At 40.5% G+C, this 20,279-nt stretch overlaps 1 protein-coding gene across 2 annotated transcripts in view; it reads right to left on the bottom strand.

Moving 5' to 3' along the window:
- Positions 1 to 18,540, bottom strand: part of LOC122552902 (protein transport protein Sec23B) — a 72,494-nt gene extending 53,954 nt beyond the window's left edge. The window contains exons 1-3 of one of the 2 annotated variants that reach the window (XM_087991433.1): positions 18,406 to 18,540; positions 7,553 to 7,788; positions 5,314 to 5,371 (exon numbers count right to left, since the gene is read on the bottom strand). In XM_087991433.1, coding sequence (XP_087847559.1) covers positions 5,314 to 5,371; positions 7,553 to 7,773 — 279 coding nt within the window. In that variant the 5' untranslated portion in view covers positions 7,774 to 7,788; positions 18,406 to 18,540. Of the gene's footprint in view, positions 1 to 5,313; positions 5,372 to 7,552; positions 7,789 to 18,201; positions 18,222 to 18,405 lie in introns of those variants that run through there. The other variant, XM_087991434.1, reaches the window with a different exon arrangement.
- Between the last annotated feature and the right edge of the window lie 1,739 nt (positions 18,541 to 20,279).

Raw genomic sequence — 20,279 nt, forward strand, 5'->3', positions numbered from 1 at the left:
TCACTAAACCTAATGATCATGACTAAACAAAAGCCCTAATTAAAATGGTAGACAAATCTGCTTCCGGGTAATTCAAAAAGTGTTGCCATGACTTATAAAAAAGTTCTGTTTCATGGTGCACATGTTTGTGAGGAAAACCAAAGGGATGTGCTCCATAATTAATTTACGCCACCCCAACAGGCCCAGAGGGTTCTCATACTCCCAGCTCATCAGAATGTTCTTCCTCATACAGTAAGTTAGAATGTTAAGTAACTTTTTCCCATGTGCATCTAAGGAAGATAAAGTCAGCAAGCCCAAGATAAGAGAGACTGGTCTACCTTAACTTCGGTCCCCAGGACCCTCTCTATTACTCCTGCCACAGCGCTCCAGTACCTATGAAGCTTGTGACATGACCACAAACAATGAGTCAAGGTACCCATGCTTATTGTGCACTTGGGGCACATTGGAGATGCTCCCTTTTTGAATTTCGCAAGACGATCGGAGACCAAATGCATCCTGTGAAGCACCCTCAACAGCATAGCGTGTGTTCTGTTACAGATCCAGAACTTTCTCACATTCTCCCAAATGTCCTCCCAAGTCTCTGAGGTGATCTCCATTCCCAACTCTTGCTCTCAGACTTCACATAGTTGCTCAATACCGCTCAAAGCACTGCACTTCGGTTGGTGGTAGAGAGCACTAACCAAGAGATTACTTATGGCATGAAGCACTCTCTTCTGTGTCAGATCTTTAGGGGTTGGTCAAAAGCATAGTCTTTTATTGGATAACATCCCTAACCAGAAAGAAATGAATATGGTCTCTGCTGGGCAATCCATACTTGCGGCTCATTTGGTCTAAGGACATCATAATCTCCCCAGTAGAAGACTCCCCTAATTGCCCAAAAGTTTGAATCCAGGAACCATCATCCCTGAAGGGAATCCTGGCGTGCCACCAACTATAGGGGTAAGAAAGGAGGTTTTAGATTAACTGCCCTCGCTCTGTCGCATTGCTCTCCAGGTTTTGACCATATTAACACTGATTGGATTCTGACAGTATCCCATAACTGTCCTCGTCTTACCCTTAAACAACAGACTAGTAAAGGGGCACTTTGCCTGGGAGGCCCTGATATCCAACCATATTGACTTCGGATCCTCAAGCCCAGTCACTCGAAGGACAGGAGGATGCTTAGTCGGTATGTCTTAATATCTGGAAAGTCTACTCCCCCCAATCCTTGGGGTAGCTGCAATTTGGCAAGCTTAATGAGGGGCAGCCTGTGACGCCAAATAAAAGAACAAAGCATCCAGTGAGTCTCCACAATGTTTGCCTGGGAAACATCAGAGGAGCATTCATATGGGAAGTAGCAAACGACCAAGGACATTCATTTAGATATGGGTTATCTGACTTAACCAGGGTATTCGAAGGGTCTCTCGTCTTTGAAGATCTTGTGTAATCATGTCAAGCAAATGAGCAAAATTAGTCTTAAATAATTGATCAAAAGGCGAGAGTAACAAAAATACTTAATTAAAGAAACCCCCCTCACTTGCCACCATTTAGAGGGGAATCGTAATTCACCTTCAATATCAGGTATTCCCCTAAGACCCCCATGGGCATAGCCTTCGACTTTGCAAAATTGATCTTATATCCTGAGAAAGAGCCAAATAAATTAATACAATGTATTAAATGGGGTACAGAAACTGCTGGGTTTGATAAGAGGAACATCATCTGCATATAATGTGAACTAATGTGCCCTTGATCCCACTTCCAGGGCAGCTATGTTGGAGCCCCTCTAGATACCCTCTGCTAACGATTCAATCACCAACGTTAACAGTAGCAGTGAGGGGGGATAACCTTGCTGACTGCCCCTACTGATACTGAAATTACTAGATCTTACACCACTGGTGAGAACCATTGGCAAGTGGATCACTATACAAGACATTCACCCATCTGACAAAGATCTCACCGAGACCAAACCATTCCAAAGTATAAACAAGATATGGCCACTGCATCTGGTCAAATGCCTTCTCTGCGTCTAAATAGATCACCAGTCCCTGAACCGATAGCTGCTGACATACTTGCACCATATTCAATAATCTTCTAATATTATTGGAGGACCTGTGGCCCTTTATAAAACCCGTATGGTTCTCCTCAACAATAGAGGGAAACATCCTCCCCAATCTCAACACAAGTGTCTTGGATAAAATTTTATAAAGTCTGAATTTAACAGTGAAATGGGCCTATATTAGATTAGATTAGATTACTTACAGTGTGGAAACAGGCCCTTCGGCCCAACAAGTCCACACCGACCCGCTGAAGCGCAACCCACCCAGACCCATTCCCCTACATTTACCCCTTCACCTGACACTACGGGCAATTTAGTATGGCCAATTCACCTAACCTGCACATTTTGGACTGTGGGAGGAAACTGGGGCACCTGGAGGAAACCCACGCAGACACAGGGAGAATGCGCAAACTCCACACAGAGAGTCGCCTGAGGCAGGAATTGAACTCGGGTCTCTGGCGCTGTGAGGCAGCAGTGCTAACCACTGAGCCACCGTGCCGCCCACAAATTGAAGCACAATGTGAAGCACAGTCCTCCAGAGTCTTCCCTGTCTTGAGAATGAGAGACATGTTTGGCTCTCAGGGATGGCAGGAGGCAGTCATGACTGTATGAATAGTTGTACACATCCAGCATCAGCCCTGACAATATATTTATAAATTCTCTGGAATTCACTCGGGAGACCACCTGGGCCGGTGCCTTTCCACTTTGAAGCTGTCGTACTGCCTGCTGTACCTCTCGTACTGTTAAGGGGACATTAAGAGGAGACGTCTGTGCCGAGGTCACACCTGGAAGGTCCAGGTTCTTAAAACAAAACTCTTAGCCAACCTATATAGTTCGACATAGTTCAGAGTAAAATCTCCAAAATGCTGCATTGATCTTTTTAAGAGTCACAAGTAAGAATCCCACTGCCTTCTCTGATTGATGTAATGGATTGGGGAGGGAGGTATTCTTTTTTCTGGCCAGATATGCCACGTATTTGCCTGGCCTACTGTCATGCTCAAACAGCTTTTAGTTCACGAAAGAGATTCTCTCTTTGCTCTTTGAGAGAGCATGGAGTACAATGTAACCCGGAGAGCTGTGACTCATTGCAATTTAGTTACTGATGCCCAAAATATGCTGTGTCGGCTGCCTTCAACCATGCCTTGAGCAGACGCTGCTGCTTTCCCTTCTGTCACTTTCGACTGGCCGAATAAGAGATATCCCCGTAGCGTACACCTTAGCAGTCTCCCAGAGTACAGACAGGTTACTAGCTGTACCCGAATCGATAGCCAAGAACACTTCAAATTCACTCGAGAAGTACTCGATAACTTATTGTCCTTGAGAATAAATGGAGCACTTTGCCAATGCTGCGAACCTGTTCCATTGCCATTAATCTTAACCTCCAAATACTGCCGCATGATCAGAAATGGCTATGTTTCCAATTTTACAGGACATCACCGAATCCAGAAAAACCGAGGGGAGCTAAAAATGGTCTATCCTAGTAAGACACTTTTGCGGATTAGAGAAAAAGGTAAAGACCCTATCTGTAGGGTGGAGACATGTCCAAATGTCCACCAGTCCCAATTCCACACATCAGTCAACTAGTTGCTTAGATTGCGAGAGATGTTTGGGGGACTTTTGGGCATTCTATCTACTGTGGGGTTCATCGGATGATTAAAGTCTCCCCCTATAATATTGTTTTGCATTCCAAGGGCAATCAAAATAGAAAGTGCATCAGTCAGGAATTTGAGGGGGTGTGCTGGGAGACTAAACATTTAGAATGCCATACTCTTCACCGTGTATTAAAGCTTTAAGAATTACGAACCGTCTATATTCATCTTTAATTTGGTCTAATAACTTAAATGGGAGATCTTCTGGACAAGTATGGACAGTAGGCATAAATGAGCAACTCTAAGGTTGGCAAGATGTAACAAGTGCCACAGTGATCTGTGCTGAGGCCTCAAATCTTAACAGATCATATAAATGATTTAGATGAATGAATTGAAGGTATGGTAGCTAAATTTGGAAAAGTAGTTGGGAAGAAGAGATAAGGAGGGTATAAAGATCATGGATGTGTTAGGTGAGTGGACAAAGATCTGAAAATGAAACAATGTAGGAAAACGTGAAATTGTCTATTTGGCAAGAATAGTAAAAAAGTACTTGTATCTCAACTGGAGAGTGATCACAGAATCTTGAGACTCAGAAATCTGGGTTGCCAAGTGCTTTAAGCTTAAAAGGTTAGTATGAAGGTACAGCAAGTAATTCTGAGAGCTGATGGAATGTTAAAGTTTAGAGCAAAGGGAATTGAATATGAAAGTGCACAATTATGCTTCAATTATACATGGCACTGCTGAGACAACATTTGGAGACCCGGAATATCAATCCCCTTAATTAAAGAATGATAGAAATTCAATGGAGGTACTTCAGAGAAGGCTTACTAGAGTATCTGTCATGGGAATGGATGAGATGTCTTATGATGAAAGGCTGGACATGCCAAGCTTGTATCCATTAGAATTTAGATTGACTGAAATATTTAAATTCTTGAGGGTACTTGACAATGTAGATGTGGAAAGAAAGAAAGGTTTCCTCTAGTGGAAGAATCTAATATAAGGAGATCACTGATTCAAAATTAGGAGTTGCCCATTTAAGACAGAGATAAGGCAAATTGTTCTCCCAGTGGCTTTGGTATCTTTGGAATTTGTCCTCAAAAAGGTGGTGGAGGCAGAATTTTTGAATGTTTTTAAAGGCAGAGATAGGTAGATTCTTGATAAGCAAAGGGGTGAAAAGTTATCGGAGGTAGTCAGGATTCTTTAGTTGAGATTAAGATTAGATCAGTCATGATCTTGTTGAGTGGAGGACTGGGCTTGGCTTCAGTTAACTCAATGACCCAATTTCTACTGTTTCCTGGGAAAGAGAATTGTACAATTCTCTCGAAGAGATAAATGATCTTGTCTCATCTATTCTTCTCAAACTGATCACTCAAACTCTAGTTTCTCCTACAAGGAAAACATCCCCTCAGAATCCACCCTATTAGGTTTCTTCAGGATTTTTTTTAATCCCCCCCCAATAAGATCATCTCTCATCGTTCTAAACTTACAACGGTAGAAACCTGTAAAATCCCATCCTTCAGAATCCACAGGATACTGTGGGTATTTAAGTGTGGAACACTTAAATGAATAGCAGAACTTTGGAAAGCTAGAACAAGAGTTTAGCCTTTTTCAAAAATTTCTTCCTGGCCAACTGCTATCTTTCATTTTGCCAACTCACACATTAGGTGGTTAAAATTCCCCAAGCCTTACCTGGTTTCTCTGGAAACAAAAGTTGCATGCCCATAATTTTGCTCTATAGTCCACTTGACTGTTTTAAAATAAGAAAAAAAAAATCAAGTCATTCTTGTTACTTTGAAGAACAACTTTATTTTTCATTATGCAAATTTTTTTAATTTACTTTGAGCATATTTAAAATGGGGCACATATCACATCATTCAATTTCGTCCATCTATAAAACTCAAAAATTGCGAAATTAAGTATTGTACTAGTCTGACAAAATACACTAGGCTACGTCACATGGTGATTGCTCATAACTAATGGTTTTATTTAAAATAATAGGAATATTTAGAAAGTTTTTTTTCTTTTTCTGGCCAAGTCTAGTCTGATCAGTCTCATTGTATATAATATTCGTTAGTAGCACACCAATCCAAATCAGAACACCTAGGAAAAAATATTCGTGACCATTTCAATGTAGTTTACCTAACTGAATCAGAAAATTAGGGATTTAAATAGCTGACACTGCAAGGAAGTCAAATATAATCAAATCGATCAATTTACTTCAACCTGCAGGTTTTCATTCAGTCTCCAATAAACCACCCTAATCATGTCACCTCATATTTTAAGCATAGAAAAGATTGCTGAAAAGGTCATACGTCCCAAAAATTGGAAGATCTCATCAAATAGCATGTATTCTTAGTTGTTTATAACAGACAAGGTTCAGATCATACTCAACCAGCGTGCATTTACAGCACTAACAAGAGTGTCCAAATGGCACACATTCCAGAACATACCCTAAATAATCCTGAGTGTGGGAAGAGTTATGCTCAGAAATAATTGAGGATCATCAGTTGAGAATCATTGTTGGCATATTTGTACATACCAGAAGCTACATAGATTAATACATGAAGCCCTGTTCTTTGTAGATAGAAAGAACATGTATACACACCATTTCAATGCAAGAGGTGAAGCCATTATCTGCTTCATTTTTCAGAGTGATACTTGTTGGTCAAAGTCAACACACCAGATTTAAAATTTAAACAAAGCTTAGCAGTTGTCAGTCATCATTAACTGATACAGTCGCCATGGCAATGCTTCCATCAAAGACTACTTGCCAACAATCAGCTCTTTCCTCTCAGAGGATAATATTGTTTTTTGGGTTTTATTTGGTACTTCTTGTGAATTGTCCTGATGAGGGCAAGAATAAAACTTTGACAAAAAAGGTTTTTCAAAGATAGTGCATCAACAGCCTTAATTTTAAAATGTAATATAAATTATTCCAAAGATCATATCAAGACAGAATCCATATGCTGGTGGTCAAATTCAATAGAAAGCAAATTACTGCATAATCATGCCACTAATCAAAACTGCATTTCATTGGAAAATGCTACAAAATCCACTTTGTTGTGACTTTTGAGAAAGTAGTTTAATTGTTACAAAATGACCTAAACAACATTACAGGTACAAGAATCTTGAAATTAAAAATACCTCACATTTGTGGGCGGCACGGTGGCACAGTGGTTAGCACTGCTGCCTCACAGCGCCAGAGACCTGGGTTCAATTCCTGCCTCAGACAACTGTCTGTGTGGAGTTTGCACATTCTCCCTGTGTCTGCGTGGGTTTCCTCCGGGTGCTCTGGTTTCCTCCCACAGTCCAAAAAATGTACAGGTTAGGTAAATTGGCCATGCTAAATTGCCCGTAGTGTTAGGTGATGGGGTAAATGTAAGGGAATGGGTCTGGGTGAGTTGCTCTTCGGAGGGTCGGTGTGGACTTGTTGGGCCGAAGGGCCTGTTTCCACACTGTAAGTAATCTAATCTGTAAGTAATCTAATCCAGGAGAAAAAGAAATGTGCACATGCAATATGACTAAATGAAATGAAGAAAAAACAGGCCAAGGACATTAACCTAATAAAGGCGTTCAGATGTCTGTATTAAATATTCAATATTTAATGGTTTATAACAGTAATTTCAATAAGAAAATTACATTTCTGCATTAAAACCTCTTCAGGTTCTGGATTGTACACCTTTGAAAATATATTGGAACAATGTTACGATTTTGCTTGCTGTTGGATCAATTTTCTCTTAGTAAGGGTTGACAGTACAACCTATGTTGGAATGAGGTCCACAGCAAAATAATAATCAATTCTAATTTCATTTCTATTGGTTTATTGCTTGCAATATACAAACGTATAAATAACTAAAAGAATTTTAAAATAAGACAATTCTTATCTTTTAAAACAAATATATCAATAATGAGTTTCCAGATACTGTACCACAGTGGATTGAGGACAGCCCTACAGGTAGCCCTGCTGCACAGCACGGGTTCATATTGTATTGGCGGCAGATCTGGACGTTCTTTTAAAGGTGTAAAGAGACAAGCCAAAGGAACCACCATGCGCGTAGCTTCAAGTCGACTGGATGGCCACACATTCCAGCTGAACCGAACACCGTCACGTTCTTCATTTTGTTGAATGAATTCCTGGTATGTTGCCATGACTGCTGATGTTTTCTACAAAAGAAAACAAAATCACAAAAATGATACAGCACAGGACATAGCCATTCAGCCAACATCATCTCCAAACAACTAATTCAGCTAGTATTTCCCATACCTTTTCTTCATACCATGCAGCCTTTTCAGGTAATATTTAAAGATACTTGCTCTGAATGCACCACATAAGCATTGAAAATATGGAGAGAGCAAAATTCAGGTATGACAATTGCAATTATATAATTTTTTTAAAATCACTCTCCTATGTAGATTGAATACATACAGGGAGATTTTTACTAAAACACAGTATTTAAAGATATAACAGAGTCAATGTTTCGAGTTCAATATGACTCAAAATTTGATCACATCAAAAAACATTGATTTAATTTTCTTTGAGGGTATGACTAGATGTGTCGATGAGGATAATGCAGCTGATGTAGTCTACATGGACTTCATCAAGGTTTTTGACAAGGTGTCACAAGGTGTCATATTGGGGATAGGAATTTAATGCTCTCCAACTTGGCAAGCTTGGAGGAAGGGAGAGCATTTCAATCAGATGGGAGGATGATGGGTAGAGGTGTCTTTCTGACTCTGGTTATACGCCCATGGTAGAGCGACCCATGGATCGCCATTTCATCAAGCTACTCATTCTGCTGCTTCTGATATTTACCCAAGCTTTCCAGTTTCCTTAAATTGCACTATATCTGCCTTGTACCCTTTTCCACTTATGCAAATTGTATAATTCTACCACATTGAATACATGTCAACTTTAAAAAGTGTTGAGGAATAATCTGAATATCAGATATATTTATCACATTGCAAATCCTATTAAACAGAAGTACTTTGGAATGATGAAATTCAACAATACAAAATTCTCTAAGCTATTCAAGGCATAATTTAAAAATGAAATCAATCTATACAATCCCACTTGATCCCAACATTCTACAATTCATCAGTTTAGCATCTGGATAGTGAATAACATCGTATTACTTGATATTAAGCATATCATCTTAAAAATCACTGTAAATTCCAAGTTTGCAGATACTAAACAAAGTTCCAACAGAGTACCATAAATAGTTTCAAATCTAAAGTATATTATGAATATGAAATATGGTAAGCAGTCGTCATTGGGCAGAATGTTCTCATTTACAGTTAACAGTGAGATTAGAGGCTCCTGATCCAAAATCGCTCAGAGAGACTTTTCACATGGAATCTCCTGCTCTTCAGTTCATCTATGAGGCTCCCCAGCTGCATATTTCTTAAGATTACTCAAATCCACTGGAGAATAAGAGGCAATTTTATTGAAACATTCAAATTCTTAGAGATCTTGACAGAGCAGATCTGGAGAGGATACATCCTCTTATTGGAGAATCTCGAACTAGGGGTCACTTTAAAAATTAGGGGTCACCTATTTAAAAAAAAGAGACAAAATTTGTTCTCTCAGAGAATTGTGGGTTTTTGAAACTCTCCTTGAAAAGTTGGTGGAACAACATATTTGAATGATTTTAAAGTAGCAGTACATAGAATCTTGTTAAGCAAGGTATTGAATGGTAGTAAGAGGCATGCAAGAACGTAGGTTTGAGGTTACAATCAGATCAGCCATGATCTTATTGATTGGTGGAGCAAACTCAAGACACTGATTGGCCTCCTCCTGTTCCTGATTCATATATGCTTCAGGAACTGCATGTTAGGACCTTCGGCATTCACGTTGCTGGCAGCCTACTTAAAGCTGCACGCTAGATCAGATGCTGCAAACTAAAAATCGCCCCTCACATTACGATGCTCAACTGTCTTCATGAAGGATATGGCCAAAGGGAATAAAAGCTCAAATAGGAGCAAAGTAGTTGACACTAGAAACCCAAAATAAAAAAAAAAGTATTGGAGAAACACCAATTGTAGCAGCATCTGGGGAAAGAGTAGCAGAGTCAATGTTTCGAGTTCAATATGACTCAAAATTTGATCACATCAAAAAACATTGATTTAATTTTCTTTGAGGGTATAACTGGATGTGTAGATGAGGATAATGCAGCTGATGTAGTCTACATGGACTTCATCAAGGTTTTTGACAAGGTGTCACATGGGAGACCAATCAAGTCAGCAAGCACCTATAGGATTCAGGGCAATTTGATAAACTGGATCCAAATTAATTAGGTTGCAACAGGCAGAGGATGCTAGTCTTTTTGAGAGTGGAAGCCTGTGTCAGCATCGTAGCACAGTGTTTGGTCAGTAAGTTTGCAGATGGGACAAAAATAGTAAATAGGGGCAAGAAGAGCCTTATACTACAGGTCAATATATATGGATTAGTCGGTCAGAACAGTAGAGTTTAGTCTTGAAAATAAGAAGTTAATTATTTTGGGAGAACTAACATGGAAGTACTGATGATAAGAAGTGCCTTATTGTGTACTTCTATTGATTCTTTCTCACAGACGACAGTATGTGGAAGTCACTAGCTGAAAGGGTGGAAGAGACAGAAACCATCAGGACATTTCATAAATATTTAGATTGAGACTTGAGATGCTCTAGCATCAAAAGTTACAGATCAAGTACTGGAAAAAGTAACTGGATTAAGTGAGTGTTTGTTTATCAGCACAAACACAACTGGTGAAAGGGCTTCTTTTCTATTTGTATGATGATAGGTCTATGGTTCTTCCATGCAATTAGAGGAAGGTGAGTAAATCTGGATGCATGAGTGAGTGAGTGAGTGAGCACATGTGTGCATGATTTGCAGGCTGGATGGTTTTCTGCCACACTGGCTCCTACATAAGCATAGTCCTCTAGTCAGGAAGCTATCAAAATATTTTGCCAAGCAATTGTCCCTCAGTTCCGAATCCATCGGCGCCCTGGCATCTGCATCCGTTCTCACTACTCCAAGAAAACACAACATTGTATACAACTCACAATGTGCTCCAGTAAACATCTTTTCTCAAACTGCAGCCACCCTTTCACAGTGTCCTTGGTGCAAAGCATTCTCTTTCTTTTTTAGTCCACAGTGAAAAATTAAAGAAAATAAAAGGCACTGTCTTTACACTTGTTTGCTGCATAAGCTGCTGGCAGATACTACAGGTGAGACGCTGATGTAGCAAAGTGTTCCACAATGATATGTCCATCTCCTGTTCAGTACATCCTATCCTAACAACCTGCCTCCCCCACTGTGCTGAGAAGCAATGAAAGCCAGAGATGCTGGCAGCCTGTATCTGAGCTCTAAAGACCTGTGTGCGAAAAAAGCCATCTATGAACTAGAAGATGCATCTGTACAAATGCAGCAGATGCATGTGTTCCTGCATGCAAAAATAACCTGGCAGAAACATGAAAGTCATAGCGCATCTAAGTTTCAAAGTAAAAGTGTCAAAGGGCATGGTGAAGTTGGTGGTTTGCCGATGTGGACATCCATGGATGAAGAGGGAGTAGGATGGTGGCAATGGAGCATGGAGGGACATTGTGAGGCAATTGCCCCAATGGCTGAGACAAGCATTTGGCGAAGTGCAGCTGCCTGGCTTATAAGTCAGGTGTTTGTGCTATTTAGTTTCTTGGGAAAGGAGAGAATTGGAAGTCCAGTTGGGGCTTCTAGTGAGATGCAAAAGCTTGGAAATAAAATAGTCACTACTCAATGGGGCGATTCTAAAATCACCATTTAAGTTTATGGGTAACATTGAAAACTTTTCACTCAACGCTGAGATTCTTAATTTTCCATTTTCTCCATACTTCTTGACTTTTCACAACGTTGCTCACAGCACACCAGGGAGGGGAAATGTTCCCTTTTTCCTTATCTGGCTTCAGAATTTATGACCTTCAACCAATGGTAAAGCACAGAAAGGTCTCCTCTAATGCCATAATTATTCATCCAACTTCTTCTGAATGTTACTAATAAAATTGGCCAAGACCACACTTTCATACTTCTCAGATCACAATATCTGATTGAGTTTAAAAAATATTTCCTCAGTTTCTCTCTAGTCTTTTCTTGCCAGTCACCTTAAATCCAAGTCCTCTGGTTTCTTCTGTCAACTCTGGAAAAAACATCTTGCTTGATTGCCACTATATCCACAAACATCCACCCCCTCCACCGCCAACGCTCGGTAGCAATGAGTACCACTGTGAGATGCACAGCAGAAATTCACCAAGGCTTCTGTCAAAGTATCTTTCAAACCTACTACCACTACAATCTAGAAGGATAGGGACAGCAGATACATAGGAACACTGCTGACTTCAAGTTCCCTTCAAAGCCATCCTGACTTAGAAATACATCGATGTTTCTTCAGCGTAACTGGGTCAAAGTTCTGGATCTCCCTCCATAATGGCATTGTGGGTCTACCCAGAACGCATGGACTGCAGCATTTCAAGGCGGCAAAGCATCAACACAGTATCAAGGATAGCTAGGGATGGTCCCATCAAGCGAAACTCTCATCTCATAACTGAATAAAAAAATTGCCCAGATGTGCCCTGTCCACAAAGAGTAGGGCAAATCCAACATAGCCATTTACCGCCCCATCAGCTTACTATCAATCATCAGCAAATTTATGGAAGGAGTCATCACTAGTGCTATCAAGCACCACTTTTGAAGAAATAACCTGCTCACTGACAGTCAATTTGGGTTCTATCAGGACCGCTTGGCTTCTGAACCCATTACAGCTTCTGTCCAAACATGGATAAAACTACTCATTTTCAGAAAAAGGGAGGGCAACTAGCCATGACATTCAGGCAACATTTGACAAAGTGTGGCAGCAAGGAACCTGATCCTAATCAGAAACCATTGGCAGAGGGAAAAACAGCACTGACCCTCAGTCAACTCATAGGAGTAAATGAATTAAGAGAAAGGGTAGGCCATTTGCCCCTCTTGCTTGTTCCGCCATTTAATAGGGTCATGGCTAATCTTATTATGATCTCAACTCAACATATCCACCTACCTTTGACTCCCTTGTCAATGAAGAGTGTGTCTACCTCTGTTTTAAAGTATTCAATGACTCCACCTCTACCATCGTTCTTTGGGGTACAGAGTTCCACAGACCCATGCCCCTCTGACAGAAAAATATTGTTCTCATCTTCAGAGAACATTTATTTTCAAACTGAGTCCCTGCTATAGTCTTCCCCACAAAGAGAAACATCCTTTCAGCGTCCAGCCCATCAAGTCCCCTCAGCATCTTGTATGTTTCACTGATAGCAACTCATTTCCCCCTCCTTCTTAATATTAGTTGAATCTTCTCTGAACCAGTTCTAATGTATTTATATGCTTTCTTAATTAATTACAAGCCTATACATAGTACTCCAGATGCAGCCTCACCAAGCTCGACAACTTGAGTGAAACACCATTACTTTCATATCCCATTCTCCTTGCAATAAACAACAACATTCCACTTGCCTTCCTAATCACTTTCTGAACCTTTACTTTGACTTTCTGTGCTTGGTTTACCAAGATACCCAGATTCCTGTGTCCTGAAGTTCTGTAATTTCTCAATTTAAGTTATACAAAGCCTTTCTATAAAAATGAATACCTTCACATTTACTCACATCTGAGACTATCTGCCAAATGTTTACCCACTCACATTGCCTGTCGATACTTCTTGTATCATAAAGTCATAGAGATGTACAGCACGGAAACAGACCCTTCGATCCAAGTAGTCCATGCCGACCAGTTATCCCAACCGAATCTAGTCCCACCTGCCAGCATCTGGCCCATTTCCCTCCAAACCCTTCCTATTCATGTACCCATCCAGATGCCTTTTAAATGTTGAAATTGTACCAGTCCACTACTTCCTCTGGCAGTTCATTCCATACATGTACCACCCTCAGAGAAAAATTTGCCCCTTAGGTCTCTTATATTTTTCCCCCCCCTCACCCTAAACCTATGCCCTCTAGCTCTGGACTCCACCACCCTAGGGAAAAGACTTTGTCTATTTATCCTACCCAAGCCCCTCATGATTTTATAAACCTCTATAAGGTCACCCCTCAGCCTCCGATGCTCCAGGGAAAACAGCCCCAGCCTATTCAACCTCTCCCTATAACTCAAATCCTCCAACCCTGGCAAAATCTTTGTAAATATTTTCTGAACCCTTTCAAGTTTCACAACAGCTTTCCGATAGGAAGGAGAGCAGAATTGCACGCAATACTCCAAAAGTGGCCTAACCAATGTCCTGTACAGCCGCAACATGACCTCCCAACTCCTGTACTCAATACTCTGACCAATAAAGGAAAGCATAACAAACGCCTTCTTCACTATCCTATCTACCTGCGATTCCACTTTCAAGGAGCTATGAACCTGCATTCCAAGGTCTCTTTGTTGTACTAATGTCCTTTTCATAACCGAGTTTCCTGCCAATTCTTGTATCATCAAGGAAATTAGAAATCATATATTTGGTCTCTACATCCAAGTCATCTATATATATTATAAATAATTGAGATCCCATCACTGATGCCCATGGTACACCACTCATTGCATCCTGCCAACCTAAAAGTTTCTCATTTATGTCCATTCTCTGCTTCTTATTGGCCAACCAATCCTCCATCTAGGGCAAAAGGATGCCCATTCTTATAAAAGGAGCTTTTGTTTTGCTTTGTAACCTTTGACGGGCACCTTTATAAATAGCTTCACGAGTACAGTGGGGTATATCCACTGACTTCTCTACTTCTCTTTCACAAAATCATTTTCACTCTGCTTGTGTATAATAAGAATTTCAAAGTGCCTTGCCATATAACATCCTTAATAGATTCAAACATTTTTCCTTTGATAGATATTTGGTTACCTGGCCTGTAGCTTCCTGTTTTCTGTCTCACTGCAATTTTAAAAAGTGGAGTTACATGAGCTATTTTTCAGTCTGATGGGAAATTTACAGTATCTAGTGAATTCTGGAAAATTAAAAGTATTACATCTCCACTCTCAGCAGCCACTTCACCCTCGGATGAATTCTATCAGGACCAGGGAACCCGTGAAATTTTGTAAGAGTTTTCTTAATACCCTTTCCCCAATGATTGTACTGTAATTAAGTTGCTCAATCCCTTTCACATTCTGATTCAGAACTAGATTAGATTACATTACAGTGTGGAAACAGGCCCTTCGGCCCAACAAGTCCACACCGACCCCAAAATTATTTTGGGGATACTATATTGAAGACAGACAAAAATCATGTACCATTTCCATTTTTCCATTATTAATACCCCAGTCCCTCTCCCTGTCCAGAGAGCCAATATTCCCCTTACTTCCTCTTGCTTTTCAAATGCTTGAACAAACTTTTAAGTTCCGTTTTTATATTTCTAACTTGCTTGATATTACATTGTAATTTCTCTCTCCTTATTTCTTTTTGGTCTGCTACTCATCTTTTCATTTCAATTTAATAATATCCTCAGCTTCCTTAGTTGGCACTGATGGTACACCCTTCCCTTAGTCTTTCTTTCTCACTAGGGAACTCCACTGCAGAGTCCTTCTAATCTGAAAAACAACCATAAATTATTACTCTTTGCGTTCTGTACTTGTCAATTTTGTTTCCATATCACTTTTTCCTTTAATCATTCCACATTTTACTAGCAAGTACTATACATGTTATTTTGTCAAACACTTTTGAAAACTATACACAAGGGCAGCACGGTGGCTCAGTAGTTAGCAGCACCAGGGACCCGAGTTCAATTCCCACCTTGGGCAACTGCCTGTGTGGAGTTTGCACATTCTCCACGTGTCTGAGTGGGTTTCCTCCAGGTGCTCCGGTCTGCTCCCACAGTCCAAAAGATGCGCAGGTTAGGTAAATTGGCCATGCTAAACTGCCCGTAGTGTTCAGTGTAGGGGAATGGGTCTGGGTGGGTTGCTCTTCGGAGGGTCGGTGTGGACTTGTTGGACCAAATTGCCTGTTTCCACACTGTAGGGAATCTAATCTAATCTACAAGTACTCCATCCTCACCAAATTAAACATGCTTATAAACGAGTCATGTGGGGCTCCTGTGGCATAATGGCGGTGTCCTTTCCTCTGAGCAAAGATAGAAGTTCAAATCCCATCTGACCCAGAGGTGTATAATAACATCTGTGAACAAGCTGATCAGAAAATATCTATAAATGAATTGTGGACACCTAAGGTGTAATCCAATATCAGCGAATGGCATACCTTCCTTGTAGCAGATAGCTAACTAAAACATTGAAATGAATCAGATTTTTTAAAGTTTTGAACCCTTTTGAAATGCTCCATGGGAGCTCATGGGATGACAGAGATATTAAATTGGCAACAAAACAGAAAGCCCAGAAATATGATATGCATCCTTAACTATACACATTAGTTCCCACATCAGAAAATTAAACTTATGAAAAAAGGAAACATATAAAGCACAGAGACATTCATAGTACCAAGTTTAACCAAGGTAGGATGGCCACATAATTGATTACTGGACTACCCAAGTAGGTATTCTATGTTGAACAAAAGCTTGATCCTCATATGGTGGTTTGTTCAAAAGATACAAGGATACTGTACAATAAGAACCTAAGAAATATGAGGAGTAGGCAATTTGGTCCCTTGAATCTGTCCCAATATTCAAGATGATAATTGCTGCTGGTAGTTTTAACTTCACTTTATTGACAGTCTCCATTATCCTGAACTCACCAAAATTTGTCTCCAATTTAAATATATTCTATTGAGCCAGCCTCTATGTTCCTGGGTAGAGAATTCCAAAAATTGATCACACTCATCAGAAATCCCTCGCCTATGTCTTAAATGGGAGGGCACTCATTTTAGATTTATTCTGGATTTTCCCATGAAGGGAAACATCCACCCAACATCTACTTTCTTAAGCCCCCTCTGAATCTTATAAGATCACCTATCATTTCTTCATACCTCCAAAGATTATATACCCAATTTAAGGCAAAACCCATTCATACCATGAATCAACTTAGTGAATCTTCTGTATGGCTTCAAATTCAAAGATATCCTTCCTTAAATAAAGAAAAGGAGACAGAAAAAATGCATACGGTATGGTCTCAACAATGCCATACACAATTGTATCAAAATATCCCTACTTTTATATTCCACTCCCTTGCCACAAAGGTCAACAGTCCATTTATCTTCCTCACCATTCTTGGTGTACATACATGCTAAAGTTTTGTGAACTGTTTTGAAGAAAAATCATACTGAACTCTAAACGTGAACTCTGCTTCTCGAGAGCTGAAACCAGACCTGCTACTTTTCTCCGGCATTTTCTCCTTTTTATTTCGGATTTTCAGCATCCGCAGTACTCTCCTTATTATGAGTTGTGACACTTACTGAATAACTCCAGCAAATATATTACACTACATCTTCAGATTCCCTTCTGCCCATCCTGCATATTAAGTACTCAAAGAATTCTAATTTTTCAAACAATTTCTTTCTCCTGAATCCATGTTGATTCAACCTTGATTATATTTTAGTTTTATAAATTTCTTGCTGTGACTTCTTTAATGATGAATTTTCACATTTTTCCAACAGACGTAAGGCTAACTGGCATATAGTTTCTTGCTTTGTACTTTCCTCTTGAAGGAGTTATTATAATTGCAGGAGATTTTCAAGAATACAACCAACACATCTACTTCTTTTAAGATCATAGAGTTCAGGCCATCAGATCTAGGGGACTCATCAGCCAAGTCCAGTATGACATTTTCTATGTTTGACAGAAAATTATTGACTTGCCTGGATGGTGCAACTGCAATCACACTCAAACAACTCAACATTATCCAGGACAAAGCAGTCTGATTGGCAATTTAACCAGATTTACGTTTCTACTGACTTCAGCAGCAGTACACTATTACTGCAGTATCTACTATGCAGAGGATACACAGCAACAAGTTACCACAGCTTCTTTGCCAGCATCTTCAAACTTCCATCACAGGAAAGGACAAGGTGCACCACTCCGAGTTTTGTTCCAAGATACAACATCCTTAATGAAATGATATTCACCTCTGTGAATGATCCTGACATATTTTACAAAGTTTATGAATGTATAGAAATGATTGTTGCTAATTGTTGACTCTCAACTATAAATCAACTATAGACAAAATGCTGTGAGAAACAAAATTAAACAGTGCATTTTGTATGGAGAGAAAGCTTAGAAACAAGACAAGTTCATATTTGAGGTCCATCAGCAATCGGTTATGATCTTAAGAATGTCCATATCGGAAATAATCAAGCAAGAACTAGAAGGCATAAGTTGAAGGTGGGAAGGGGAAGTTTTAAAAATGGATTTCATACATTGTATGGAACAGTAAAGGAAGTAGTGAAAGCTGGTTCAATTACAACATTAAAAAGGCATCTGGATGGGTACACGAATAGGAAGGGTTTAAGAGGGATATGGGCGAAATATTGGCAAACGGGACTAGATTTATTTTGGATAAATGGTCGGCATAGACGACTTAGACCGAGGGGACGTTTCCGTTGTGTACAAGTCTCTACGATTCTAAAAAGCCCGACCTTCTGCCAATCCAACCCGTTTTCTCACCGTCACTCAGTTCTGGCTCCCTCTTTGTAACCAGCTGCTGATTAAAAAGCTGTCAATGAACCAAACCGGTGACATCTACCACCAACAGGATCAATACCCCTCACAGTTACACATCAGCCAGAGAATGCCCCCGATCAGTGATTTACACAGCGTTAATCAGCAGAGCACAAGACGTGCTGATGGCCAGCCACACTGGGTACTAACCGGTCACGGGAAGATGACACCACCTTGACCGCAGGGAGCCCTGAGAACAACCGCTCCTACACCTCCGGCTCTCAATCCTGACAACACGTCCCCCTTCAGCCGGATCCGGCTCCCCAGCACGTGCGTCATTTCCTTTCTTGACGTCAACGGCAGGAAGTACAGCTCAGCATGCACTTGCAAGTTGACGTCACTACCGGTCTAGGAGGTCAGGGGTTGAGATGACGTTTGCCTCGAATGTTAAGAGGGATTTGAAGGTGCTGATAGGGATGAAGGTGATGCTAAGGCCCATCTGCGCTCACCCTTCTGCCGCAAGGACAGATATCATAGTGTTGGGCAAGCCGCTGGCTAGAAATTACTTCACAGAATATCACTGACTACAGTCAGCATTTGTTGCCATCCTTAAATGGATAAGATGGAGCTTTCGAAGTAGCCCATACCCGTTTGTATTTGGTTCTCCCATAACATGCAATGATTCAGGGTGAGCTCCTAGGCTTTGGAGTCGATATCCAAATTTCTAAGTGAAACCTGTGTGTCATTGTATCTCATGATGTCACCACCAGGAGTAACAGGCTAAAGCTTACATAGAATAATCATGTTGGGAAGCAAGTAACAGACATTCTAGCTACATGATAAGCTCAACTTACTTGCCACAATGTCAGTGCGGTGGCAATGTTTGGTATGTCACCTCAAGAAAGTCACTTGGTCCTGCTATCTGATCTGCAGAGGCTTCTGAAGACAGTTCAAGTGCAGGTGTAGGGAGTGACTATAACATATGTTAGGCCTCATGACATAATTGTCACCTGAACATCAATATCCTGGTAACTATTAACAAGAAACCAATAGGAATGACCACATAAGTGGTCAGAAGATTTGGGTGAGGGGTGCAGATGGTATTAGTGAAATAACAAAATGCAGGAAATACTAAACAGTTCAGGCATCTGTGGAGAGAAAATGGAGCTTCAGAACAGAAAGTGATACACTTCAGCTTTTCTCAAAGCATGTTCACCAAAAGTCAGGGGATGATGGAATATTCTTTACTTGCCTGGATGATGCAACTGCAATCACACTCAAACAACTCAACATTATCCAGGACAAAGCAGTCTGATTGGCAATTTAACTAGGTTTAAGTCTCTACTGACTTCAGCAGTACACTATTACTGCAGTATCTACTACCCAGAGAATACACAGCAACAAATCACCACAATTTCTTTCCAGCATCTTCAAAATCCAGTTTCCATCACAGGAAAGGACAAGGTGCACAGGGAGCACCATTCTCTGAGTTTTGCTCCAAGATACAACATGCTTAATGATATAGAGTCATAGAGATGTACAGCACAGAAACAGACCCTTCGGTCCAACCTGTCAATGCCGACCAGATATCCCAACTCAATCTAGTCTCATCTGCCAACACCCGGCCCATATCCTTCCAAACCCTTCCTATTTATATACCCATCCAGATGCCTTTTAAATGTTGCAATTGTACTAGCCTCCACGACATCCTCTGGCAGCTCATTCCATACATGTACCACCCTCTGCATGAAAAAGTTGCCCCTTAGGTCTCTTCTATATTTTCCCCCTAAACCTATGCTCTCTAGTTCTGGACTCCCCTACCCCAGGGAAAAGACTGTCTATTTATCCTACCCAAGTTCCTCATGATTTTGTATACCTCTATAAGGTCATCCCTCAGCCTCCGATGCTCCAGGGAAAACAGCCCCAGCTGTTCAGCCTCTCCCTGTAGCTCAAATCCTCCAACCCTGGCAACATCCTTATAAGTATTTTCTGAACCATTTCAAGTTTCACAACATCTTTGCTATAGGAAGGAGACCAGAATTGCATGGAATATTCCAACAGTGGCCTAACCAATGTCCTGTACA

The sequence above is a fragment of the Chiloscyllium plagiosum genome, unplaced genomic scaffold (assembly GCF_037043375.1).
Source record: "Chiloscyllium plagiosum isolate Xiang-an unplaced genomic scaffold, Cpla_swu_hap1 HiC_scaffold_10, whole genome shotgun sequence".
Taxonomy (NCBI): Eukaryota; Metazoa; Chordata; class Chondrichthyes; order Orectolobiformes; family Hemiscylliidae; genus Chiloscyllium; species Chiloscyllium plagiosum.